The 27,525-nt window shown below is 52.9% G+C and overlaps 1 protein-coding gene across 1 annotated transcript in view; it reads left to right on the plus strand.

Moving 5' to 3' along the window:
* The first annotated feature begins 9,016 nt into the window (after nt 1-9,016).
* Nucleotides 9,017-27,525, plus strand: part of PLEKHO2 (pleckstrin homology domain containing O2) — a 29,290-nt gene continuing 10,781 nt past the window's right edge. Inside the window, exons 1-3 of the mRNA XM_075763950.1 lie at nt 9,017-9,283; nt 14,368-14,520; nt 21,088-21,204. Coding sequence (XP_075620065.1) covers nt 9,275-9,283; nt 14,368-14,520; nt 21,088-21,204 — 279 coding nt within the window. The 5' untranslated portion in view covers nt 9,017-9,274. The remainder of the gene's footprint in view (nt 9,284-14,367; nt 14,521-21,087; nt 21,205-27,525) is intronic.

The following is a 27,525-nucleotide window of genomic DNA, read 5'->3' on the forward strand; positions in this document are numbered from 1 at the left end:
TTGCTGTAAATCTCTCTGGAATCCACTCGATCCAATCCCACCTCCCGAGTCGCCATCCAAACCAGAGCGCGGCCGTAAATCTCGCTCCCTCCCTGCTCACGCCAAGGCTCAGCTTGCGTCCGCCGCCTCTGCACGAGGCGTCTTCAGGGAGAGCATCGCCCCGAAGCCTGGGTCCAGGAGCCAGAGGATTTTCCCAGCCTCCTCCTGCAGGGACCTGGGATGCTTTCGGCCATCGGCATCCTCAGGAAAATCCGGAGGCGGCTCCGACAAGGCAGGTTGCACCTACATCCCGTGTTTTCCCGGTTAATAAACCTGCGGGTTGCCTCCCCACGCACTCACGGGGGACGCTGCCCCCCCCAAACCCCCTCCCAGCAGCCTTTCCCCAGCAGCAGGCCGTGGGTTTCCTGCTGCTCGCTGTAGTTTTTCAAAGCTATTTACTGATTTCAGGCAAATTTGGAAAATATTTGGAGGTTAAAGAAGAAGCTGGCTTGGAAATGTCCAAATGTTTCTTTTGGGGTTCCCAAAATGAAGCTCCTCAGAAATACCCAGCCTCTGTTCTTGAAGCTTTTTCAGGAATGGCAGAGTTTTACTTCTGAGTTGGAAATGGCTTTTTTTTTTTTTTTTTTTAAAGTTTTAGAAAGGAGCTAATTGATCTGCAAATACAAACTTTGCCTTTCCTCTCAAACTGACTATTCTGGGGTGACCTAAAACCAGAATGTTTGGGGGATTTTTTGTTTAAATCAGGCTGGTTTAATTTAATCTGAATGTTGTTTTTTCCCCCCATTCTCTCCCGCCTTATATTTTCTAGATCCGCCACAACATGAAAAAATCCCTTTTTTCGCCCTGCAGTGCGTGGCCTTCCCAGACCATTCCATGCACAAACCCAAACCTGAGCCAAACGAGCTTCCTGCGGTGCTCCCCGCAAATCCAGCCACAAATAACCAACCACATCTCTGCCAAATTCATGCACCAGCACCGATCTCCAGCTAAATCCACGCACGGGCATCATCACCATCAACTGGGCAGCGGACGGACCGTCCTCGAGCATCGGCCTGGATCTGCTACTGCCTTTGAGATGCATCTGCCTGATTCAGTACTGCAAATTTCTCAGACCTAAGGCATCGCTGCCCAAGCCCACCTCAGAGCTGAAACACCAACTTAGTGGTTCAGCTAAAATTAAACAGCTGAAAGCCAGAGCTGGGATGCTGCGGCTCAGGTCACGTATAACCATAGGATGAAAAAAAAAAAAAAGAAAAAAAAAAAAAAAAAGAATAGGACCACAAACTATTTGCATTTTGAAATTGAAACATTTACTTCCTTTGGTGTTTTTGCAAGAGTGCTGAAGGCAGCGTGACCATTGAGGCTTCGAGTGGCTTGTGTGAAAACGCTTTTTGCCACAGAAACTTCCCTTGGGTTTTTTTCATGACACATAGTAGCTTAAACAACAGCACTTGGGCTGTATCAGTGTAAGGGCCTCCGCGTTCTGCTTCCAGCACAGAGGATTTTTGCATCGACTCCATGTGGAGCGGCATGAAGTGGGGTCCCCCCATGCTCAGCCACGTGCCTTTCGAGCAACCCCAAAATCTATGCCGTGTGAGAATAACCTCAAGCGTAGCTTTACCATATAGAGTGTTTCCGTACATCTGACAGCTCTAAAGCCCGCGCCCAGCGGTGAGCTGCAAGGGTACGCTGGGAAACCGCGGCGGGGCGTGTGCCAGGAGCACCACATCCCTCCGTGGTGGGGAGGTTTTGGAGCCGAGCAGGTTTCTCAGCCAATATTGGCCGTATCGAGTCCCCTGGGGAAGGAATAAGAGAGGCCAGAGGGCTGCAAGGATGGAGAGCTGCTCACTTTGTGGGTCAGTCCCCCAAAGGAGTGGGGTGAGGCTTAGACTGAGCTGGGGTTGGACCCAGAAGTCCAGCGCCAGCCCCAAAACCTCGCACCAGCCGCTGAAAGCATCTCTCCAGCTGTGGGGCAGCAGCTCTGGTCCCTCCCCACCCTGCTGCAGAGGGCTCAGAGGTACCAGCTCCCTCCCGTGCCTGGGTGTCCCCAGGGAGGGGACGGGGACCCGTCAGGTCAGCGAGCTTGGTCCACCCCAAAGCTTTCCCATCCCCACTACGCCTCCTGAGAAGCCGTGGCAGTGCCAGCAGAGCATTAAAGCCCTCCTCATTTCCAGCCTCCATGTACTCCTGTCCAGTTTTAGTCCCATTTGTTCTGGCACCAACATCATCTTTCAGCTTAAACAACTCTTCCCCTTTCCTGGTGCTTCCCCCCAGAGGTACCAGCGAGCATCTCCTCTCTTGGTCTCTCACACCCAAACCACAGGCATCAGGAGGGGATTTTCCTTTCCTTAGATGAGGATCTAAGAAAATGAAAATACAGTACCAGCAGCTGTGGCCGCGTGGAGTTGGACGGGCTGAGCAACCCCAGCCCCATGGAGCTCAAAATCTGTTGCAAGCGCCAGCTGGGGACGGATTCAGCAACTGATGCTGCTCAAGTGAAGGCACTCTGGTCCCTCTGACAGGGACCTTCACGTGCTCCACCACCCACCCATGTCCGTTCAAGCAGGATGAGATTTTGGAAGCCGGCAGTCACCTCACCGGGAAACGTGATTTTGGCAACCCCTCAAAAAGCAGGGGTGGGAGGTCAGCCCGTTTCAACCATCGGGTTTCCCTCTGGGCATGGGGCAGAGGACCAGGACCCTTACGACAGCTGGTGGGAAGGTGGTGGTTCAGCTGGACACTCCTGCCTGGACACGAGGGGCTGGTAGGACCGAGGTGGGTTGAGGGTAAGAAGCAGGGACCAGGGATGGAGGCAGGGACCAGGGATGGAGGCAGGGACCAGGGATGGAGGAGAACTCTGCAGAAGGGATAAGGCAGGGAGGTGACCCGGAGCTGGCTACTCTCCACCCCGTGGCATGGCAGGAGCACATCCTGCATCTCAGAGCCAAACATCCCAGCACGGGGCCAGGCTGCACCCAAATGACCAAGGCTGGGAACTAAGGAGCCAGGACTAAGCCTTGGGCCCAAACGGTGCTGTAAAAGGCAGGAGCGAGAGGCAAGGCCAGGAAAGAGCATCCTGCAACCCCCCCAAAAAGGTGAGCAGTGAGGAGCAACTGCCAAGACTCCTTTTTACTTCTTTTGTAACTTTGGGGAGCCGGTCTCACCAGCTTGCTAGGTGCACAGACCACAGCAATGATCAAGTTGATGCTTCATTTTTGCTTTTTTATTTTTCTCCCCCCTCCTCCCCAATCAGCCCAAATCCTGCAGCACATGTGCCAAAATCCACGTTCACAGCAGAAACGGTGGCTCAGACTCAGCCACTGGGGTCCGTGCCCTCAAACCAGGGGGCAAAGGAAGGCGGCATCGCTAGGACAGGAGCATAAATCAGAATATTGATTGAAACATAACTATTGATTTAACCCCTGCTGCTGCTTCCCTGCGTTCCCCACGTGCTCATCCAAACGACAGGGAACATCATTTTAGAGAAACTCCACGGTCGCTCGCTGTGCAAGTCACCGGTCCCCAAAACCCACGGGTCCCTGCGTGCTCAGGGACGGTCGGCATGTCCCCAGCTGCTCCCCCACCAGCGTGCACAGAGGGCACCTCCCAGCCTCAGAGATGGTGCTGGGCACAACCGGGAGCAGGATTTGGCCCCAGGAATCGGGCAGGGTGGCAGGTAGGGATGGCAGAGTCGAGATGGCCGGGGATGGCCCCGAGAGCGAGAGCACACCCGGCAGCATCACTTTACACGGGGTCATCAGTGCTGCCGGTGCCAGATTACACCTCTGAGGGTTTGCTTCTTGACTGAGCAAAAAAAATCAGGTTCTGAGGGTATTATGTCATATATATATTTATATATAGGTATATTTTTATATATATGTCTCCCAGCAGCTCCAGGAGGACCCCGCTGGCTGCGTGCGTTGCACAGAGGGAAGCTGGTGGCTGCGATGCACCCAGAGATGTTGCCTTACCTCAAACTCACCCACACAAATCCCTCCAGCACCGCCGGGGCTGGAGCCACCCTATCTCGAAGCAGCGTGCGTAAAGCAGAGGTGTCTTGGGGAGCTTCCCCGCACCGACAGAGTGGGGAGCCAGCGGGAGATCAGGGCTGGGTGCAGGAAATGATCCCCCCCAAACTCAGCCCAGCTTGAAAGCCCGGCAAGCCGTCACACTAACAAACAGAAGCGTGTTTATATCCCACCTTCCTGCCAGGGTAGCAGAGAAGCGGGGGTTATTTTTGGCATATTTTGTCACTGCTGGAGTTGTCGGTGAAGGCCAGGAACGGCGCAGAGCTGCGGGGAAAGCCCAGAGGTGACCGCCCCGGACACGGGGCGATGCGGTGAGGGATGTGGGAAGCTGCTCCAAGCCCATTTACACGGGGATTGGGTTTAACCTGCAGGACGTGGGGCACGTCCCTGGCTTTGAAAGACCTGGGGATTAAAACCACCATGGACTGGGATAGCTCTTCCAAAGCACCTCCTCTTCCAGCCCCACGCTGCTCCCCGTCACCCCATGCAGCACTGGAGCGGGAGAGCCGCCCTGAGCCCTCGCCCGCCGGGTGCTTCACCCCTTCCCACCCATCCTGCCTGTGCACCGGCATGGCTGTCACCCGGCAGCGATGCTCCGGCATCATCAGGCACCTCTTCCAGCCTGCACCTTGCAGCAGGGCTTACCGCCAACGGTCAGTTAAAATAGAAATGAAGAAGAAAGCCCAAAGCGGCATTGCTCACTCCCCCCTTGCCATCGTGCCACGGGGCTTGGCCACGTTCCGCCAACTTGCTGCTGGTTTGAAGATAATTTAAATCACCCACCTCCCCCATTTTGTCCCAGCACGTGACCTCCTCACCCACGGGTTTGGATCTGCTTTGTCCCCGCTGTGAGCCCAAGCTGAGGTTGTTGGCCCTTGGTGGCACGTCCAGGTGTACTCTGCAGCGAGGACTTCTTTTCCTTACAGAACCAGCAAGATCAGCAAGGAGACCACATGTGTTCTTGCAAGTGCTCGCAGGCTGATGGCTTTGGCAGATGGCCGGGTCTTTTCTTTCAAGCATCTAACTAAAATATGGAGCAGGAGTGGCAGGAAAGCCCAGGTTTGATTTGGGCAGAGGCTCAGACTGGTATCAGCCAAGAGGAAAACAGGTAAAACCAGGACCTCAGCAGGTCAGGAGCTACTGGCCAAGCCTCAAACCAGGCATGCTACCTCCGACTGCCCCACCGCAGCAGGGAGTGTGGTTAGAAACACCATCCTTTCACATGGCTTGTCCATAAAATGTAAGATTTTAGCCCAGAAAGCAGGTGGGGAGGTGAGGAGAGCCTTCTCCCATGCCAGCCCCACATCTGTGGTCTCCCATCTCCTCCAGCCTTTCCTGCTGCTAATTCCCAGTCCCTCAGGTGAGAACGGGGCCACCTGCACATTTCTTGTCTAGCACGGGTAGTTTAGAGGACTGCACTCCACCTGAGCAGTGGTTTATCCCCACAAACGTGCTGCAGCCTTGAGAAGAAGGTGCCATGGGCTCTACTTGGTATCAAGAACCTGAATTCAGCCCTACACTTGGGCATCCATTCAGACCCAGCGCTTTCTCTGGGCCTTTTTATTTTAGCCCCAACCGGACAGATTAAGAACATCCCCATTAATTTGCTGGGCACGTGAAGGGGCTGAGGATTTCTCCTCCAGCTGAGGGTAGGAGCCCTGCGGCCACCTCAAGCTCAGCGCTGGGTCCCAGCCTTGCCGGTGTGTCCGCCTCCTCCTCCTCCTCCTCGCTGCCGAGCAGATAACAGGGCAATTGCATTAATGAGCCTCTGCCCTTCCAGCCCTGCTCAAATCATTTAACGAAGCCAGGCACTAATGAACTAGGCGTCACGGCGCCCCGGAGATGGGTTATTACCATTGGAGGTGGAGGGAAACCAAGGCGGGAGCAGGCGGAGTGGTTGACTCCGGTGAGGAGGTACCTCGGGCTGGATGCCGGAGCTCCCTGCCTGGAGCAGGGAAAGGACGGCAGGGAGACGCGGTGGTGACCGCAGCTCTCTCATGTGGTGTCTGTGGCTGGAGAGACGGGTTTGCCCACATTTGGGAGGGCAGGGGGCTCTCCCAACCCATCCCAGTCCCAACTCAGCGGCGAGCAGCTTCGAGGCAGCCGTGTCTCTGCGGCCGGAGCTCCCAACCACCGTCTCCTCTGCATCCTGCCCCCCGAGTTTTGCAAGATCCCAAATGCGACCGCCGAGGCGCAGAGCAGGAGGACTCCTGGGTCCCCTTGCAAACAATCTTCCTCGGCTTTGTGACTCACCAGCCCAACCTCCTTGGTGTCACTCAGTTTCACTTTGCCGGAGCAGTGTTGCACCACCTCTTATCAAAGAAGACGACGATGGTCTGGCAGTGAGTCGCACCCTGAAGGGGCAGTCCCGGCTGCAGACTCGATGCCTCTCCCCACAGCATTTTTGGACCAGCCTCCATGTTCTCGTGCAATGAGCATCCTCCTCTAATTCCTCTTGCAGAGGACAGGTCCCCCCCGCAGCGGCTGCTCCTGCGTTCCTGCCGGCGGGGTCGTGGTGCCTCTCTCCGGGTCTGCTTGGAAGGGTGAGGACAGCGGATAAATCACGAGGATGTGGCCTCTGCTGTTACAGCACACACGTCCTCACATGCGTGTTGATGGCCTGCTAAAAATATTCTGCACTTTTTCACGGATTAAAATTTTCCAGGAGAGCTGGAACCACAGCCCACACCCTATCTGTAAAGCCAGAAGTTTCCCACCCCAGCCCTGCCAGGAAAACAGAGAATACTGAACACTTCTGGTACTCTGGGGTTTGGCTTGGGTTTTTTTTTTTGTTGTTGTTGTTGTCATTTTAAAAGCCTGGCTAACATATCACCTTTTTCCAATAATTGGTTTTGTGATGGCTGGCACCATTGCCGTACCCCGCCTTGCTCTCCTGCACCCGCCGGAGCAGCCTGTGGCTGAGCTGGGATGCTCCCACTCCCCACCTGAAGCCCCATTTTGACGGCTCAGAAAATTAAACAAAGAAAATATGTTTTTAAAGCAACTCCCACCTGGGGTTAGGCAGCAGAGAGCTAACCCCGGCTTGGCGACAGCTCTGAGCGGTGACGGCCAGTCACCTTTTTCTGGTCAAATCTTTCAGAGGTGCCTGTTGGGCCAGGTAAAGGGAAAATCCTTTGTGAGAAGGATGCTCACAACCCCCCGGCCTCTGGCCAGGCCCCTCCATGCCATTGCTGGTGCTCGTAGCAGCATTTTCTTTGCCCAATTTGGCTCTCGGCCGTAGAGGAGGAGCAGGGGAGGCCACAGAAGGTGTTTACACAACACGGAGATCGTCTCGGCGAGACCAGAGCCCTTGCCAAACCCAGAGCTAAGCTGATAGAAGGAGATGCCATCAGTGTGTTTTTGTTAATTATCACTAATAATTATTTGTGCATAGTTGCTCTTAGGAGCTCCGGTCCTGGCTTAGCCCCTGCTGCTCTTGCAGCCTTGGGCAAGTGGAACAAACAGGGGGGTCCTGCCCCAAACCCCTGTGGGCAAGAGGACAGGGAGGGCGAGCGTGGTGCCGGGCAATGCCCTGAATGTGGTGGTGGGCACCATGCGTGTCCCCCCCGGGCTGTCTTCCCTCCCCCCTCGTACCGGTGACGGCCAGTTAGACCCTGTCTGCCCTCCCTTTGCTTTTCCGAACGTGTTCGACACCCTGGCCTCTTGGCAAAACCCAGATTCATCACAGCACATCTATTAGCGGCTTCCTCCTCCCCCCATGCGGGATGTCTTTCTGCTGACATGGCAATCATTTCCCTGTCAACGCGCCTTGACAGCACCAAGATTTCTCATCTCGAATCCTGGTGTGTCCCAGGGTTATTCCCAGCTCCCCCATTAACCCCTGGCCCTGCAGGATGGGGGCAGCCAGCCCTGATGGATGGATGCTCCGGTAGCTCTTCCACCTCTGGTTTGCAGAAACTGTCTCCTGTTTTTCCTCCCAGCACGTGCCATACCTATGCAGAAGAGCATTTAACCTGGAGGTAATGGGTGTCGAGACTTTTCTTCTTCTTTCCTTCTTATCTTTTCTGCTGAGAACAATGGAGGCAAGGTTTGCAGAGGGAGGTAATATCTTTTTTTAGACTGACTGAAATAATTAGAAGAAAAAACAAGCAGGCTGTTGGGTACATGAGCCCTCCAGCAGGCCTGAAATAGAAGCAGAAGTCTGCAAAGCTGAATACCAGTGGAGAACAATAGCTCCAAGCGTGACTAGTTGCATTAACCAGTTCTGCCACCGAAGACCATTCCCTTGGGCTAAGGACCTGCATCACCCCTCTGCCGAAACCTGCTGTCCTGAGACCACCCCGCTGCCAGGAGCCTCCGCTGCAGCTGAGGGACCCACGGTGCCACGTGGACCTGAGCCCCGGGCCTTGCTCCACGCGGGCTTCGTGATGCCCAGAGCGCCACGACGGTACCCACGAGGGCATCCCTCGCTGCTCCGCACCCTGCACCCCGTCCTGCTGCTCAGGGGGCTCTGCCTGACCCCAGCCCCAGGGACACCATCCCACCATGTGCCCCAGGACCCAGCCTGGCCCTGGGGACCCTCCGATTCCAGGGACGCCGTCCTACTGCGGGGGTCTGGCCTGATCCCTGGGGACACTGCCTGACCCTGGGGACCCTGCCTGACCCTGGGGACCCTGCCTGACCCTGGGAACCTCTCCCACCCCAAACTCCTTGTCCCGCCCCAGGGACCCCGTCCCACCCCCCGGGTACCCTGACCCACCCCACGGTCCACGTCTCACCCTGCAGCCACCGCCTGGCCCCAGGGTCCCAGTTCATCCCACGGCCCCCCTCCCTCGGGCTCAGTCCCACCGCCCCTTCCCCCAGCCCCAGCCCGTCCCGGGGGCTCCCAGCCCTACGCCCGCGGCGGGTGGGGCCGGGGCCGGGGCCGGGGCCGGGCCAGGCCGGGGGGGGCCGGGCCAGGCGGGGGGGGGAGCCGGGGCCGGCAGCGGGGACATCCCCGCCTCCTCGCTCGCAGTGCCGGAGCTGCCGGAAACCCGGCGTTGCTGCTGCCGCTGCCGCTGCTCCCTCCCGAGAAGTTGGTGCGGAGGCGAGAGCCGCGGGGCCCGGCTCGGCTCGGCTCGGCTCAGTCCGGCTCGGCTCGGCTCGGCTCGGCCCGGCTCGGCTCGGCTCGGCCCGGCAGGACCCGGCCCGGCTCGGCATGCCCGCCCGCCCGGAGCCGAGCGGTGCAGCGGGGCGGTGGCGGAGCCCCTGAGCGGGCAGCGAGGAGCGACCGGCCCCGGCCCGCCATGGAGCAAGTAAGTCCGACCGGGACCGGGCGGGAGGGGACGAGCGGGGACACACCCCCCCCCCCCCCCCGGGACGGGACAGGAGCCGCTCGTTGCCGTTGCCAGCCGCGCAGGGGGACGGAGGACCGCGCGGGCCGCTTTGGGCTTTTTGGGGGTGCTCAGCGGGAGGCGGCGGGGGCAGAAACAGAGACCCAGAAGCTGGGGGTCCCGTTTCCCAAGCAGCCCCCCCCCCCCCCCCCCCCCGTTGCCTTCTGCGCTGGTTGGAGGTGCCGGCGGTGGCTGGGGCCAGAGCATCCCCAGAGCTCTCCGGGCTGAAAACTTTCTAACCGGCCGGGGGAGGCTGACGGGCAAACGGTGGTGCTGCCGGAGGACGAGTGCTGGCAGAGTCGGGCTTGTTGAAATGCCACGCTTGCTCGGGCCACCCTGTGCTGAGTCTTGCTGGGGTGTTGTACTTCCGTACTGGAAGCGGGCCTCGGTCAGACCGCAAGCTTGGCCGTGTCCACATACCTAGCAGCCTTCCCCAAGTCCATCCTCCTCCTCTGTCTCCGCCTGGGACAGGTTTAACTCGGAGAAGAGCGGCAGTGCTTTTCCTTCACGCGTAGGTTTTCGCGTCCGTGGGATGACACCCCGGTAATCCATCCCCATGCAGATTGATTAAGACGCCACAAATTTGTTAGCGAGTTAAACAGGTCATTTTCTCCCCTCGTCCGGCCACGCAATTATTCCTGCTCCCTTTCCTTAAATGAGGTTTTGCTGCTCGTGCACAAAGCAAGCTCCCGGTAGGGCGGACTTCACGCTCCGGTACACGCCATGCCAGTAGCTGTGGCTTGTTCCCCCGCCCCGTCCCCGTGCACCCCCCCTTATTTCAGCTCCCAACATTTTGTGGCAAGAATGAGAGTTTTTTTAAAACAGCGGGGAGATGGCAAAGCAGCCCGAGTTGGTAGCGACTGAAAGTTGTTATTATCCGCCGGCATCCGTGAAATTAATCCACAGCAAAGAAACTGCTTCCAGCTGGCGTCCGTGCCGAGCAGGCGCCCGCCGGCCGAAGGGGCTTCGCCCCAGCCCTCGCAGAGGTTCCTGGGGTTCGGGAGCCAGGAGGGCTGGCAGGGCTCCGGCTGCCCCTCTGCCTCCCCAGCGCCGACCGACAGGCTCAGCGGCCCCTCTTCGTTAAGGATAAATGAATCCTCCGGTGATCGCTTTCGGGAGGGGGCGTCAGATGCAGTTTCCCAAGTTTCACGTGGATCTGAGCAGTTTATTTCCAGTGGGATGGTTTTGCTCCGCACGGGTCAGCGAGAAGTGGAAGTGCTGACGGCCGGGCTTGGAAGATAACGTGGAAAAGGGGAAAAAGAGTTGAGGTCCGGAGATGCAGGTTGTCTCCTGGGAGGTGTTCATCTATGCCTTGCTAGAGGAGCGCACGATAAATGAGCTGCTTGCTTTAAAGGAACTTTAATTTCTGCGCGCTTGGTGTAGTTTGTAAAACCACCGCCGCGATTCCGCTGTTGGGTTTTTTTTTTTGTTGGGAGACACGAAAAGTATGTGGGTTTGTGGGCCCTTAAAGTACAGGGGCAGGGGAGAAATAACTGCCTGTTAAACAAAAAGCTGGCCTGCCCCCCTAATTTGGCTCCTCTGCTGAGCTGCGAAACAGGAGTCACTTTTAATGCCACTGTGGCGTCAATTGCAAAAATGACTCGTATGGATTGGTTTTGGGAGCGATGCCTTTGGCATGAGCCGCCAACGGGATAACTCAGTTCTTCCCTCATTTATGCTGGCTTGTTTGGCTGATGCCAGTGGGTTTCTTCTCATGGATTTACACCAGTGTCAGGAATGAATCCAGCCCAAGAACATCCCGGAAAGGCTATCTTAGTATTTCGTGCAGAAGGAGTACGCACATAAAGCTGAATTAACAACAGCAGCTCTGTGCCGTGCTCCGGTTTTAGTCATGGAGTCGCAGGCAGAGCGCAGGATGGACACAACGCCCTGCTCGCGGTGCCCTTCCTTGGCCAACCTCCCCTCGCCGATTTGTGGCAGGGGTGGCGTGAACCGGCCATAAAAATAATCCACAAAAAATGTCAGGCACCGTCTCCGAGACTTTTTTTTTTTTTTCCGCTTTTGCAGGAACAAACGGTCAAGTTGCATCGTCTGGTTTTTGCGCCCTTAACCTGCAGGCGAGCGATTACAGCAACTGCACCCGCATCTTTGCGACGTGCCGTGTGCGTGCGAGGCGGGAGCTGCTGACCCAGAGCTCGGGCAGCTCAGCAGCCCCCGGCACCCGCAGAGAGCGGGATCGCACCCGTCACATCTATCTTGTAGCTGGGGACCGGAGGAGGCACCAGGCAGCTCAGGTGACTCCTGCGCAATGCGGGGGGCAGAGCCCTTTGCTTGTGGCTGCTGTCACCTGCTGAGACCAGCACTCTCCATCTCATCTCGCCTTCCCTCTTCTGGGATGTTCAGCCGGGGCAGGCGGGGACTCCGAGTCACGGATCTTCTCTGCGGATGCTGCCGGGTGCCGGCACAGCCGGGAAGTCCTGCCTGGTGCGGAGGGAACCCCACGTGCGGCTCCTTCCAGGCGGGTGGCTCCAACCAGGGCTCCCGAGGCCACCCTGTGATGTCCCGGAGGGGAGGTACTGTCCCCGTAAGGCTGGAGAGCTGGCGAGCCTGCGGGGAGCAGGCAGCGGAGCAGGCAGCGGAGCAGGCAGCGCAGGCTGCCAGACAAGCTCTGCCCCAGCTTTGCAGCTCCGCCTTGAGCAGAAGTGCAGGCAGAAGCCCCAACTCCAACAAAAACGGTTACCGGTTGTTTTTTCAGAGGTAGATGTTAAGTGCTGTGTCTTCACAGGGAGTACTTTTATTTTTCGCTCTGCAGAGCACCGGGAGAGGCCGTGGATAGACGTACCTGCTGTGTGATTTCAGATAGCCTTTCTGCCAGGGCAGGGAAAAGAGCAGGAAAAATTTATCTGCAAAGCAAAAAAAAACCTTAAGGAGTAAAAACATTTTGGTAGCTGTTGGTCTGGAGTCACTCAAATAAACTCTTCGTACAGCTACATCCATGCAAAACTGCTACGAGGGAGGTTAAAGTCCATGCCCAATTATCTAAAATTGACATCAAAAGGGTGCTTGATCAGGAAACCAGCAGGTCTATATTTGTGCAGCAATTGATGTTTGCTGAAGTCGCAGATCACAACTGAATACAACTTCCTGGCAACCTAAAAAGTCAAGTTTAAAAAAAACCCACGCAGTCCCCCGCGTTTCCCGGAAAACTTTTTCATGCTCTGTCATCCTGTATTGCGGCCGTTTCAAACGCATCTCGGTACAATTCAAATAACTTTTACAAAGGGCACCAAGGATGTTACAGGTTTCCGCCTGATTTTCTTTTAGGTGATACGCAGTTTATTTGAGTTTCTTCTTCCCAGTCTGCACCTGAGCCTACCTGCAAAGCCAAGGCTCTTCCCAACCGTCGTGGGGATCAGCATAAATGTGGATGCCTGGGGTGTTTAATCTGTTTTTCCTCTTTTTACGGGTGTGAGTTCCCTCTTTAGAGTAACAGCTTACCCCGACGGCAGCTGCTATCCAAGGGTGTGTTTGTTGGGAGTCTGGTGCATGAAAACAGATTTGTTAGCAAAGCTCTCCTTCGAATTTTTGGAGCCCTCACTCCACGGGAGTGTCCGGCTCCGACTCCTTCCCATGCACGTGGGATTTCCTCATGTTATGAAACATGATGTCTGAGCTCCAGCCGCTCTGGTTTGTTTTGTTTGGGGGTTTTTTTGGTGGGTTTTTTTTTTTTTTTCCCTATGAGAAAAGGTTTCCTTCAGCAGCTAGCGAGGGCCATTTGGGGACACTTGGGGCCCTGCCTTCGTCGTGCATCCTTGCTTTGTGCAAACGTGCTGGTTTTCTGCAGCGGGATTTGCTGCTATTACAGATGGGGACGTGGAGGAAAGCGAGTCTGGGGGGACAGTGGGGTTCCTGGCAGGAGGCTGGAGGATTTGGGGTTGGCCTCAACTTACAAGTCACAAGGTTGGCGAGGTGTTTGTGTAAGGGGATTTGGCTCAGCGAGGGATTCTCCTCGCCTCGCCCCGGGGAAAGAGGCTTACCACGGGGTCTGTGGGGTGCTGGGGGCTGCGGGGCACTCCGAGGGACGCACACGGGGGTCCTGCCTTTGCAAAGGCTCTCCCCGCGCGCCGGAGGGGAGCAAGACTCCCATATTTAACTGAGGTTGCTGCTGAAGGCAGTCGGCTAATAAGCCTGACTGCCCCCGCTCCCCGTCTTAGGTTTCCTGTCTCCGTTTGACGAGAATATTGATATTGGATATTTCTGACGGTTTTTTCAAAGCAGGGAAATTATGTATCTCCCGGTTTTTACCAGGCCTGGAAAGCCAGCAGCATCCCCGTGCAGGATGCTGGGGCTCCCCGTGCTGCTGCGGGTGGGCGAGAGCAGGCTGTGACCAGCAGCAAGGAGCTAAAGGCAGGACAAAAAATCCCCGCGCTCTTGGTGCTGCCTTCTCTGCCGGTCCTTCCCTCTGCCTACAAACCACGCAGCAGCCTGCCGGGAACGTTTTAGTGCAGATGTGATGAAGTCCTGGCCTTCGTGCCATGGATTTGCCCACAGGAGTTGGTTTGGGGGTGATGACCAAACATAGAGACCTAGAGGAGAAGCTTGCAGAAATGGCTGTGGGCTAAAATATGAGCGTTGCTAGTGATGGCAGCAGGATCCGTCCCGCTGGGGTTGATCAGAGAGCTCGGGGAGCAAAGCAGAGAGGAGGGCGCTCGTTTTTAAGGAGCACTTGGTGCACAAGCAAGCAGGGAGTACCTCCACTGAGAGGGGAGCAGAGCCACTGGGGAAGCAGAGGAGCAAGGTGGACTTGCCACCATCCCAACAGTGTCCTCAGGGTCCATGCCAGGTCCCCAGTCCTGTGGCAGCTCTGGGGTGGAAGCTGGTTGAGTTTTTCTTTGGAAGATGCCAGTCTTTTCCCTTGCGATGTGATGGGGAGGAACCACGTGTGGTGGGTGCGGAGGTCTTATCTGGGCAGGCTTTCTGCTGACCTTCGTTAAAGGGATGGAAAGTGCTTTTGCTGTAATTCCTTCTCCCTTCTGTCCTTGCAGGATACAAAGGAGGAGGTCTCAGAGAAACCAAAGTCTGCTCCAACCGCAGAGAAATATGGCTGGATTAAGAAAAGCAGTGGAGGGCTCCTGGGATTGTGGAAGGATCGTTACATCCAGCTACGGAAAACGCAGCTCGTGGTCTATGAGGATGAGGTATGGTCACAGCTAACGGCCTTGGATGAGGGGCAGGATCAGGCCCTCGGTGACACACGTTCCTGTGTTTTTCCCTCTTCCCTCCAGCCCATTCCTTTCAAAAGGGCTTCTCCAGTTATCTCCAGGAAGGGTAAATGCTATAAAGAAGAGAGAGCAGCTGCATTTTAGAGTACATAATAATAATAATAATAATAATAATAGTAATAAATATTTTAGCCAGTAAATATTTTGACAGTGCCATTGCCAAAAAAACCCCCAAACAAACCAGGGGCAGGACGTCCTGTAAGAAGGCCAACAGAGTAAAGCTTTGGGCGGAAGCAGGATATGTGCTCTGTGGTTTTGGCGTTTAAAGGATAAAACTGGATTGTAGCAGGCTGACTTCCCACCTGCCGTTTGAGGGAACAGCAGGCAACTTTGCAGCTGTTTGGCACCTCTCAAGCAGCTCAAATTGTTGCTAGCCGGACTCTTCAGGGTTTCATTTAGCCACTGATGGATGCAGGGCGAGATTCCGAGTGCTTGCTGTCCTCCTTGAGCGGGGACACAGTCTGGATTTGGCTCATCTTTTCCCTTTACTTGAGCCAGTACTGAGCAAAGGACCCCTGGGAGCCTTCTCCTGGACTTCCCTAGATAAATTGTGTGCCTTAAGTTCACGGCCTCATTTAGAGCTGTTCCCAATCAAATGAGAAATAAGAGCCAAGCCAAGTCTGTCCCGCATCTTCATGCGAGAAGAAGGGAGCTGGTCCTGCTGGGCTGCAAAGGTGGCTCTTTCCTGAGTCAGGTCCTCAGTTCCTGGGCTGGAAGGGGCTTCTGCAAGAGCAGAGTTTGCCCCAAAAGTTAGAAATTACAGTGCAGAGCACCAAGGTACAACCCAGAGAGGTTTGAGATTAGTGGTGGGCGAGTCTAAGTCCTGCTGGTTTATGGTGACTAGCGGTTGGTGTGTGCATCAGGATGGAGGAGCAGTTCTCACTGCACATCTGCACAAGGACCGCGTGCCTGCGCGGTGTCTGACGCAGGCGGATGTGGCTCATTCGTGGGCATCGGGGTGATATAAAACCAAAATCATGTAAAGCTTCTGTGTAGTGTGTCAAGGGAAGAAGAATGGGGAAATGTTTCAGCAGCTGCATTGCTGCGATGGTTTCAGGAACAACAGGACTGACAAATGAGTTTGGTTCTCTTTTTTAAAAAACATACTATTGCCTAATAAAGAAGATTTGTTATAAACAGTTTAGGTTAAAGGGTATTGCCTCCTCCCATAAGCTGAACCCTCCTCCTCTTGAATCCCAAAGCTTTCCAGAGGCGTTTGTTCTTGATTTTGAAATGTCATGAGGAGTGCCAGAATAATGAAATGAGAAGTCGGTGTCAGGCGATGAGCAGCTTGGAAGGCAGGCAAAGCGGGGGTTTCTTTTGCACAGAGGGATGCAGCCCCGTCCTGGTGCAAACTGTTGACTCTGTGCAGATTGCTTCCCAGTGCCCCAGACACTTGTTGACTCCACTTGAAGCTTCAGGAACTCGCAGATTCAAAATCTATAAATGTGACGTAGGTTTTTTGTGTTTTTTTTTTTTAAAGGGCATGCCTTTAAAAACAAGATATATGGAGGCTCTCATTACCACAAGGGAAAAGAAGGCTTTTAAAGTAAGATTAATTTTCACAGACGTTCAGAAGAAGGAAAAATCCCAATCATTTAAAGGGTTATTTTATTATCTCAACAAGGAAAATGGCATTTGTAACAACCAGGCATAATGTTTTCTGGTAGCCTGCGGATTGTGGTAACATCCTGTAATAAATTGCATCTGTAAGCTACAGTAGCTACAAGGTCCCATTATTGTAAATAAGGGATCATGTTAATATCTATAGGCTATTAAACTGGCTTACAGTGAAGTCAAATGTCTTAGGAGAGGAAATTGCTACAAAATTATCTGCTAGCACAATAGGATAGCATGTGATTGCGCAGACTTACTACAGGGGAACTAAAGGAAATGGCAATTTTCTGCGCTCGGGAGGGGTCCCGTTGCCACAGGATTGAGGCAGTTCATGTTTATTACTGTATTTATCTTCATTTAACCTGAGTTAGGGCAGTGGTGCTGTTTCCATCTTACAGTTGGGGAAACTGAGTTTTTGAGATGAGAAGGGCCTTGCCCGGTGTCAGAGGAGAGGCCGTGGTGCGGCGTGCTGCAGTGGCTTTCACGTCGGGAGCTCCAGCTGCCGTTTTCCCCACCGGACCATCTCCACGTACCTGCCCTGCTGTGCGTGAGAGACGGACACAGCATCCCAGACCATCCTCGGGCTGAAAGGTTTTTAAATGGGATTGTTCAGCGCTCGCTGAATTGGGGCCCCAGGAAAAGAAAGGAGATAAAGCCTCAGGTGACAGAAATACAAGCATCTTTCTGTACGTACCCAAAGTTGGACCTACATGGGTTAAATGGGAGGGCAGGTTTCGAGGCTGAGTATTTCAGCCGGTCTGAGCCCATCAGATTTCCAGGAACTGAGCTAGGGACTTGGACGCGTTATGTTTTTATCAGTCCCTCATGTGTTCGAGCCCTTCCCGAAGAGGTGCTAGCATTGCCTTTAGCACTTGTTTCATATGCAGGCTCGCTTGTTTATGCAGTTGCACGAGGCTGGCTGCGCTTGTGGCTGAGGTTCGTGTGTGCAAAACAAGAGCAGAAGGGATGGCCAGCACAAGATGCAGGCAATAACGTCGTACCGTGTCACCGGAAAGTACAGCCTGAGCAGAACACAAATACTGTATTTATCATCATCAATAGCAATCCCCTGGAATGTGTTCCTGACCTGCCCCGGGAGTGCGTTTCCCATATTGCATCTGTTAGTCAGGCTTTTGGTTTGGTTTAAAGCCGAGCTACCTCCTGAAGGCAAATTGCAAACGGCTATTGTATTACCTGGAGCAGATGGGGGGTGAAAGTCATCCCACCAGGCTTCAGGTTTCTTTCAGCGGATGTGAAATGAAGGGAGATGGATTTCTTGTTATCATCTGCCGTGCCTCCGTCTACAGCACCCCACATCTGTACCCTCATGTAAACTAAGAACCAAGCGGGCGGGTTATTTTCTAACGGGGTTTCTTGTCATCTTCTCTCTGTGTATTCTTGCCAGAATAAAAATTAAGCCTTACGAAACTACAGAGAGTATCTGAAGAACAGGCAATCCTATGCAGAGAGACTACACAGATCAGTGTCATCACTCCATGGATTAGAGAGCATCAGTCTTGGGTTTGTTTGTTGTTGTTTTTTTTTTTTTCCCTAAACAGTGCAGCTAGTAGTTAGAGGGTTTTGTTGTTGTTGTTGTTTTGGGGGTTTTTTAAGTGTATTATTTGTCAGGGAAAAAACCTACTAGACGAAGAGTCTTCTAGAGAGCAGATGATGCACTCAGCATTTCAAGTCATGCAGTTAACATCTGCGTTTTGCCCCTGGTAAAGTGATAGCAATGTATACCCAAAAGTGATTTATTAAAATGCTTTGCGATCCTCAGATGGAGAAGTAAATTATTATTTCAGGCAGCCTAGCCATTGTACACTGAACGGGGGGTCACAGCGAATGCACGCATGTCGGCGAAGAGGTCTTTGCTGGAAATTATATCTTCATATAAATAAAAATTGCAGTGGGTCTTTCTCCCCTTTTTATCAACTTTTCATTAAGGAAATTCTTTGCCAAGTGTGATTCTTTGGTTGAGCACATGCATTAATATATTTAGGTGTTTAGTAATTTTCTTCTTAAGGGCCAAGCTTACAGACACGTGTTTAAGTCACAGCGTCTGCTCCACGAATAGCTAATGGAATTGGTTTTCTGCATTAAATCATGAATGTAGCCGTTTCTGTACGAGGATTTTAAGCGTCTTATTGATTGTCCCTTATAGCAAGCACAAAAGCAATTTAAAAAACAAGCCCTAAAATCTGTAGAGGAGAAGAGAAAGGTGGCGTGAAGGGAATTCCCTGCCTCGATGAAGGGCAGCACCTCGGGACACCCCTGCGAGCTGTGTGCCGCAGGGATGTGCGACCCCCGAGTGGGGACTCAACCTTTGTGTCTCAGGACGATGTAACAGGATTGCTTTGACTTCTTTGGGACACTAGAGACCAAATCGAGCGGGAGCTTGTCCACAACATGTGTCCGAGACCTGTGTATCGGGGCAGGACTCTGGAAGCGACCTTGTCTCTGCGTGATGCTGGGTATCCTTCAGGTCCCAGGAGGTTGATGGGACCTGGAGACCTGCGGCAGGGTCAGACCCTTTGGTCTTTATCTTAGTGATGCAGGGAAAACATAAAGGATCTCTTTGTGACCCAGGTAGGCTCACAGAGAGGGGATGGCCACGTGCCAGGGGTAAAACAGAGACAAAAGCCCCATTCTGGCGCTCCCTCAACTCAGATGCTTTTCCTTTGCCTCAGACATGGAGTTTTCTTATTTCTCTGGCTGCTTTCTTCCCCACCCTCCCTGAAGAGGGTAACGCACTTGAGAAGTTCAGGTCTTTGAGATGAAGGAGCCGTAGCTTGCACAGTCAAGCCAGTGCCCCGGGAGGCAGGGTCCTGCGTGTCCCCGTCCTCGCTGCCCTTGTTCCCTGCCCAGACCAGGGTCCCCCGAGCCTCCCCAGGGAGTAGAGGGGCAGCTGGATGCCAAACGGCAGCGTCATGGCAAAAACACAGCTCTCTACCCTGCCAAGTCCTCCTTGTCCCCCAGCTCGGTGCTCTGTTGTTCTTAGGAAGTGGAGGACAGCTTGCACGGGATCGGAGGGAAGGTTCCTCTCCAAGAGGCTGGAAGGATGGCGTGGACAAGGAGGGTGACATGGAGCCGCTGGGCTCTGCTGGGGACAGAGCCGCTCTCGAGAGCGGGGAGGGTGGGCAGGAGTCTTCGTGCTGGTCTCTGCTCAGAGTGCTGCCAAGCCACCTACATCCTGAGCCCAGCAAACTTTCACGTCGGAGCTGGTAACCGCACCGTCCGCGCGGCAGTGCTGTGATGTGGGCGGTTGTCCACCAAAGGCCGGGATGAGATCACCCGTCCCCGAGGCATGTATTCCTGGCCTCACCCTTCTCTGTCATTTGTTGGCCGCGGAGGGGTTATTATTTCCATCCCTGTCCTTTTGCAGCGACATTGCGATACCAAGATTGCAGCAGGAGCCTTGCGCCTTCAAAGGGCTCGGTAACGTCAGCAGGATTTTATCTGCTAGGTTTTAGGTTTGGGCAGGATTAATCTCCTCCTCCTAGTATACATTTTCCCAGCTATCTAGTCACATTCACCTACTCAGTGTTAAATGAAATAAACAGTAATGTCATTAAAATAATAAGCCTAAATTAGATCCAGACATCCCTCAGTGCCTCAGAACTTGCTCTGCATACCGGCATCGGCTCTGCCGGGCCCCCGTTCCCAGATAGGAGGGTTAAAAAAACCTAAACACAGCCTGAGCTCTGCACAGCGACTTAAATGTCAAGTGGTAAAGGGAGGAAATTCCCTGCAGCCCACTTCCCTCTGAACTCCCCATTCCCTGCCTCCAGCCACGCAGCAGCAGCTTCCTGGCTACGACACGTTTCCTCATCCCACACCCCCTCTCTGCTCCAGGAATTGCTAAATACAAACTCATACGGGTACGAGGAGCTGCCTTGGGAGTGGAGCCTGAGCTGGGGATGGTCACGGCCAGCGGTTTTAATTTAGGACGGGAGTAGAGAGGTTCATGAGGCACGCTGACTGTAGCACTTTACCGGCAAGAACTGCTCTGCGATGTTCGCTGCTTATTTGCGTAACACTTAGCAAAAGGGAGCTTTGGTCTGTTCTGGGCTACTGAGACATGAAGAATATTATCTGCCCAGCGTTACGCTGCGATTCCTATTAGGGATGGTGCTCTACAGCTGAACTGAGCCACGCACCACGTGTGGAATTTTAGTTATGTTACTGGGAGGAATGAGCCAAGATCGCGGCCGGCAGTCATCAGTGGAGATACACCAGAGATAAATATTCCCCACTGAGATGCTGGCCCGGACAGTTTTGCTGGCCGTACAGGACCGTATTTCCAATCCTAAGCATTTTGACAGTTCAGAGCGTGGCTGCGAGAGGAGTGTGTCCCAGTTGCATGTGGCTCCTGCTGACCTTTTTGACGTGAGGACCATCCTGCCCCAGCTCAGCACGGTGGCAGGGTTCTCCTCTTATCTCCGCTCTGCCTTGGGCTTCCTGGGGCGGCTGCTTGGACCATCGTGATGCTTGTGTCGTCTTCCCTGTGAAAAAGCAGAATAAAGCCTCCTGCGTTCATCGTGGGGAGGAGGCGCTGTCTCTTCTGGCTGCAGATCCCTGGATGAGGCCAACGGAGATGGCAGAAGCTGGTGTTACTGTCCACAGCGTGTTATTTGCTCAGTCACCGTGGACCACTAGCCACAAATCGGCCTGTAGCTTGAAGACTAGCATGCTTTCTTAGTGAGATGCCAGCCTGATTTATGGGGGCTTGCTGTCTGCATGCATGTTATTTTTAAGGCAGAAGAGCTTTTAGACAGATGCAAGAGGAAGACATGCAGAGTTTGATGGTATATGATTGATTTCAGTGCCTCCTATTCATAATAATGTTTCATTCCCTCTCTGCAGGATGAACAGAAGTGCATAGAAACAGTGGAACTGGAGAGTTACGACAAATGCCAGGAACTGCGTGCGCTACTAAAAAAGAAAAACCGTTTCATTTTAATCCGCTCCCCGGGTAAGAAGGTAGGATTGCCTTTCTCATCACCCTCAAGTCTGCTAACTCCAAAATGAGTTCCCAGGCAGCTGCGCCCAGAGCAGATGGAAGGCTCTGAGATTTAGCTCTTTGGCAGCTGGGAGAAATGACCTGTAGTTGTGAAGGGTCTCCAGTGTGTAAGGAGGAACCCTACTGCCTTGTAGACTTTCTTTGGTGTGGGGAAAGGGTCATCCCGTGACCCAACTTTTTCCTCTTGATATTTTTCCTGCCTTCTCATTTTCTTTCTTCCCGTATTCCCTGAGCAGTGGAGAATGACCATTGCCTGCGGTTTCCCCATGTGCTCTGGGCAAGGAAGTGTCCCCGTCCCAGCTGTACATGCTGCAGCTTTGCCCAAGTTCCAGTGAAATCGGTGAACCCAATCCACGTACTGAGACAGTCCCCGGAGTTGGAACTGTTCACATGAAAAACTCCAGTGCAAAGTCACTTGCAGCCAAACAGTTCCTAGGGGAAAAGATTTATTTTGCAGAATTCATGAAACTCTACATCTTTAGTTTCCTGCGCAGCATCTGGTTAGATCCAGAACCTAACAACCAGGCTGGTGTTGCAAAGAAGTTATACATCCATCTGAGCATTGACTGTACGCAAGGACATGCTTGACTTACTTCCTATCATCTAGCTTCATCATCACTACACATCTTTGGAAGTTCTCCTTAGTTCCTACTTACATGCTATCCGTTTCAGCATCTTTATGGGCTAGGATGCTTCTGTTGTTGCTCTGAGGCATTGCACCTTGACTTACATTCTAATTTCAACGTGATTTGATTGGCCTAAGAGATCTTATTAAGTCTCCCCACGCAAATCCGAGAGGTTGTGAGGGACAAAACATATTCATTTCCATAAGAATGTGAACAGGCAAAAATACCAACTTGCTTGCATTCCCTCATCTCCATTTTGTTTAAATAAATGGAGATTGTTTAGTCCTTGTTGTCATTGTTGCTTATTCTTTCACTCCAGTCACTTAGTGTTTATTCGTATAATAAGACCCCAGCTGAGTTCAGAGCATCATTGTGCTAAACTTCATTCAAAACAACAAAACAAGGACTGTCCTGCCCCAAAACACTCCCGTGGACCAGGGTGGGGGTGGGGAGAGAAGGTGGATGATGTTTCTTCTGCAAGTAGGCACAGTTTGTATCGGGGAGAAAAGCGATATTGAGCACCATGCACCAAAGTGATGGGAGCCTGGGAATCTGCGCCCTGGGCTAGTGAGCTCCTGCTCAGCACCAGATCCCAGAGCAGCGAGTCTCTCCAGTCCGAGTGGAGGTTTAGTGTTTATTTTGTAACTTAATTAATCAGAAATAATGTCAATTTTAGATCAAAAGTGGCTAACCCTGGCAGGCTTGGTGTGTTTTCTAGAGGGTGGCTGAATAACTACAAGTGCACACCTATTCCCAGGGAGGCGAATAAAAGCCTGTGCGCTCAGAGATGGGCGGCACAGTGGGAATTATTATCATCAGCAAGTATGTGACTTAGAGAGAAGTGCACAATAGCTGCATATGTCTCTGCACTGCTGCATGAATCAACACAGGGTGTGAGACCTGTTCCTAAACCTTTCATTTCTTGCTAGGAGAAAGATATGCCCAAACTCTGCCCCAAAAGGGTAACTTCATCCTTTTGGCATGCTGGCAAGTTTACAGCTCCCCTGTTTTTCATGCCACTGATTAAATGGAGACCCAGATAGAGGCTACTTTTTATAAGGCTCTTTTGGTGAAAGGAAGGGCTTTTATAAATGAAAAGTTCCCTGTTTGTAGCTCCCCTCCCACCCTCTCTTTGGCTGGGAATCTGGTGAGGGTGTTGACACACAACATACTTTGGCAGATGTTAGAACAGGCTTCAATTAGGAGGCCAACGTACACAACTGTCCTTCTTCTGTTTTGAAATCGCAGCTGTGGCGATATATATCAGCTAAACATTTTCCATTTGGGAGGCTTGCTGCCATCCACAGTTTAAAATCACCCCGTGAGCTGCCTTGCCAAGCCCTGCCAGATCTTGCTAGGGGTTTTTTTTGCCCCCCTGTCCTGAGCACAATGCTGAGGAATGCAGAAAAGCCGGTGAGTTTGTGAGACTCAGGTACAAGCTAGGAAAGGCCGTTTCTGTTTCAGTGCATGAATAGGAGTTTCCCTGTTGGAAACAAGGAGCCCAGTTTAGATGTAGAGGAATCCCAGTTTAGCTGTAGTGGAATCCCGGTTTAAATCTTGGATGGGATATTCTTGAAGAGCAGAGGACGTGAATCAGTCAGGTAAAACTACTCTGCAGCTCGAGTTGCACCCGAATGAGTAAGTTGCCTTGCTAAACACTGCTCTTTGATGGATGTACCCCAGATTCTGCTTGCCCTGTTCACAAGGATGACATTTTTTGTTAAGCTGTGACAATACGAGCGTATCATGTGCCTGCACTGGTGTGGAGCTGTAACAAAGTGCTGCTGGAAGGGTGCAAAAGACCCCTTCTGCTTAGAAATCTCAAATGCTTCGTTGTACCGCAGCAATTAAAATAAAACTGTTGGGTGCGGAGACCTGAGCTTGTAAGAAGGGGCAGCAGACTTGGCCTGGAGACTTTAAAACGTACTCACGATGCAAAAAACAGTGTAAATGGTGTAAACTGCCTAGAGACTACAGAGATTGGCACAAGTCTGGTATTCAGCGGGTCTGAAAGCCTTCAGCTGCTGGGAAGTCTTAAGAACGGGAAGAAAGAGGGTGGTAGTAAGGGAGAGTCCACGAGCAAGCGCTGCACCTCCCCACGCGTCCTTTCCTAAGACGGTCAGGCACAAACTCCACACCTGCAGTCCGGGGTGGAAATTTCCATTGCTTATTTTTCCCTTTTAGTTGACTTTGGAGGTACCTGCAGCTGCCTTCACCAGGGGCCCAGCCTGGAAGCTGCAGCAGACGGCAGTGAGGCACGTTTGCCCTGTGCACGGAGGAGTCTGCTCCCAGGGTCTGCCAGTTTGGCGGAGATGCTGCGTTATTCCCAGGGATGAGGTAGCTCTTGGTTCAGCTGCAGAAAACCACAAGAATCCCCTGACTGACAGTCCCTTGGCTTCCACTTTTCCCTCCATGATCTAATCTGACAAAGTCGTGTAGAAGAAGGCAGGAGATGACCTCACATCTGGCAGATGGACTCTGGTGCGCTCTTGGTAGTTTAAGATGTTCCTGACCCAGCTCTTCTCTGGCTTCTGCTGGAGATGGCCACCCCGTACCAAAAATCAGCAGAAGGGAACACATTCCCACACCTAAACCAGCAGCTCACAAGCAGTTCACGGTCCGGTTTAGCCCAGCCCAACTGAACTGAAGCCAACACCAAGCTTTGCACTGAAACAGCTGAGGAGCAGGCACAGGCTTCTGTCGCCCACCTCTGCTGCGGATCAGCAGCATCTAGCAGAACTACTCAGCAGAGAGCTAGTGTTGGTGAAGGTCTTAAACTGCAGCTATACAGTTCTCCAGAGCTGGTGTGTTAAATCATTTAGTGCACGTACAACAGACTGACCCCAGGAACACTTCTCTTTCCTGGAGAGCACGGTCAGCATAGCCACAAGACTGTCACTGCTCGAAGAGACTGATGTGTCCGAGAAGACGTGGAGCAATCGGGGAGCCTGCTTGCTGCCGTCACAGACTGTGACCCCTGTGTGAGCCTCTGGTTGCAAGCCACCCAGCCAGTGATTCAGCAGGAGCTGACTGGCCAGACTGTGCTCTGAGTTAACTGACGGTAAATTGCGTAGTCTGTATTCATGGCTTACAATGGTCACTATCACATTAGGTTTAGCCATGATGGCTTTTCCTGGCACACCAGCCTGTTGTTTATGGCATGACTCAGTCTCAGCTGGCTTAGTAAGAAGGAGAGCAAATGTGCCTGCTGCCCTCTTCGACTTGGTGTCACTGACTCTGCTTTAAATTGCTGCTGGAGAACAGGCTTTGCTTGACGTTTCGTGGGGAGCCGCCATCTTCAGGGGCATCCTCTGGTATCTGAGAATACTCAAATGAGTAAAAATACAGTCAAGATAAATTCACTTGTTTCTGGTTTGTAGAGACCTGGGGATCTCAGACGCGCGTGGAGGCCCAGTGGCAGGCAGGACTGAGCCCAACTCCTCCAGCTTCTTCCTGCCTCTTCTCCGCAGCTCTGCTTTATGGAGGGCTTCCACCCACTCTGGGTTAGCCTTCTCTCCCCAGAGCTGTGGCCGAGGACGTGAGCCACAGATGGATGCAGACAGACAAGGGACTGCAAGGCAACAAAGAGACTTTGGCTGGCAGCATCCCGAGCACCATCCTCAGAGCCTCAGCAGCATGACGCTTCCTGGGTGTCTGTGGCTATTGTTCTAAAAGAAGAAAAAGTTTTCAAACAAAGATAACTGGGTGTACTGGGAGCAACCAGAGGCTGCCCCTCTGTGTCGCAGTCCCGGGGGCTTGTGCAAGCAGGGAGCAGGGCTGCAGCAGCGTGAGTCTGGCATTGCCCGCACTGCCCCACCGCAGGGAGCAGGGTCCCCCACAGAATGCTGCTCGTCCTCCCTCACCCAAAACTGGAGGGCTCTTCCTGCCGATGCCTTGGGAGCATCTTTCCACGAGTCCTTTTCCCCCACCATCCCATGGGTCTGCGTTCGGCAGCCACGACGGTTGGTCAGCGTTACGCTGTGTGACAGAGGGTTGCGTGCCAGAGGGACATCTCAGCTTCTCATTAATGATGAACCATCCCCCCGAGCCTTCGCTCTGCCCTGCCGCAGCGTTGCTGAAACCAGCGCTTAGTCACAGTCTCAGCTCCGGGAGGCCCGAGGCTTTTGTGAAGAATGAGGCACAGAAAGTGGCACTGGGAGAGGAAGGTTGAAGTGAGGCAGGAATCCTTGAACAACATGTACGGAGATTTCTAAACCCCGGCGCAGGCTGCCAGGTCTTTGCCAGGCGGTGCAGCAGCTCAGCTGCTCACAAGTAGAGCTTTCTCATAAGCTTTTATAATCGCAAAGCTTTGCGGCAAAATCGTTTCCAAACCAAAAAAAAAAAGTTTTTAAGCGCACACAAAAACAGGCCTGCTTGGACTAAAACAAAATCTGGCTGTCGCTCTGTTTTGGAGCCTTGCCTTCCCTTAGGTTCCCGGGTTAGTGTGGCCCTTCTGCGCCCCAGACAAAGGGCTCTTTTTGCAGCAGGCTGTGGTTCAGGCCCTAACCTCTCCTCCGAGCTCTCAGGAAGACATGTGGTCCCATCACCTTATATGCAGACTAACTGAGCAAATAATCTTTCCCCAAATTGCTTCTTAACTCCCTGCTTGCTGTGCTGGTTGTGAGGGTCTGGCACTTTGTCGCTGTGATGTGCAGATGTAAAACCACAGCACTGAAGCAAGGAATAAAGGCAGAAGGGAAGGGCAGTTGGTTTCTATCTAGCAGCAGGAGTGGGTGTAAGGAGATCAGGCTTTAGTTCTGCAGAATTTCTGATGGTACCTTCAGAAGTTGCTGAGACCCGAAACAGTTGCTGCTTTGTTGTGCCATAAACAAAACAGGGAGTTGCTAAGAGCATTCGACTGTCAGTCACCATTAGCTTTGTAACCCTCATTTTATATAGTCACTGTTTTATATAGACGCTGTTGTGATTTCAGAATGTGGGACCTCGTTTACAAAAAGGCCGGGACTACAACTGCTCTTGAAAGCAATGGAAAGGTGCAGAATACCTATAGGATGTTAAATACCAAAAAAACCTATTCCAAACGAGACCCTGCTAGTATGTGTTTTGGATGAGCCTCTCCGTATCTCACCTCCCCACCTGTACGAGGTCGATAATTTTAGTTGCTTTGAAAAGTAATTTGTGAAGCCCCCAGATATGTTAGTGATAAGCAGCAAAGAAAAGATTGTCGGGGGAATCAGTAATTCTGTTTTCAGGACAGCGCTTGAGCAGAGTGCAATCAGTAAGACATATTGACCCACGAGGATAAAACCCACGATGGGATAGGTCAGTGAGAAGTGCCGCCCCTGTCATTAGGGACGGTGCTACGAGGAAGATGCAGAGCAGGCTGAGTTAGGACTGCCCTGGCAACGTTGGGATTGTCTAATTTTTGAGTACTTGATTTTGCAACTTTGATGATGTTCTTTAGTGCAAGAGTATTTCTGTGCGCCTGCGCAGTGCGGATTAGGGCGCTGCATGGAGCTATTTGGATCCAAGCCAGTCTGCCATAGAGCCACCTGTAATGTGAGGATGATATTTCTCTCATCTGAAGTGTCCTTCGGGGCAAACCTACATAATATTGGTGAGGCACTCAGAGAGCCCAGTAGTGCAATAAATAACACCCTACCTATTGTTCCTGAGGCATTCAAGAGGAGATTT

This window comes from Balearica regulorum, chromosome 12 (assembly GCF_011004875.1).
Source record: "Balearica regulorum gibbericeps isolate bBalReg1 chromosome 12, bBalReg1.pri, whole genome shotgun sequence".
NCBI lineage: Eukaryota > Metazoa > Chordata > Aves > Gruiformes > Gruidae > Balearica > Balearica regulorum.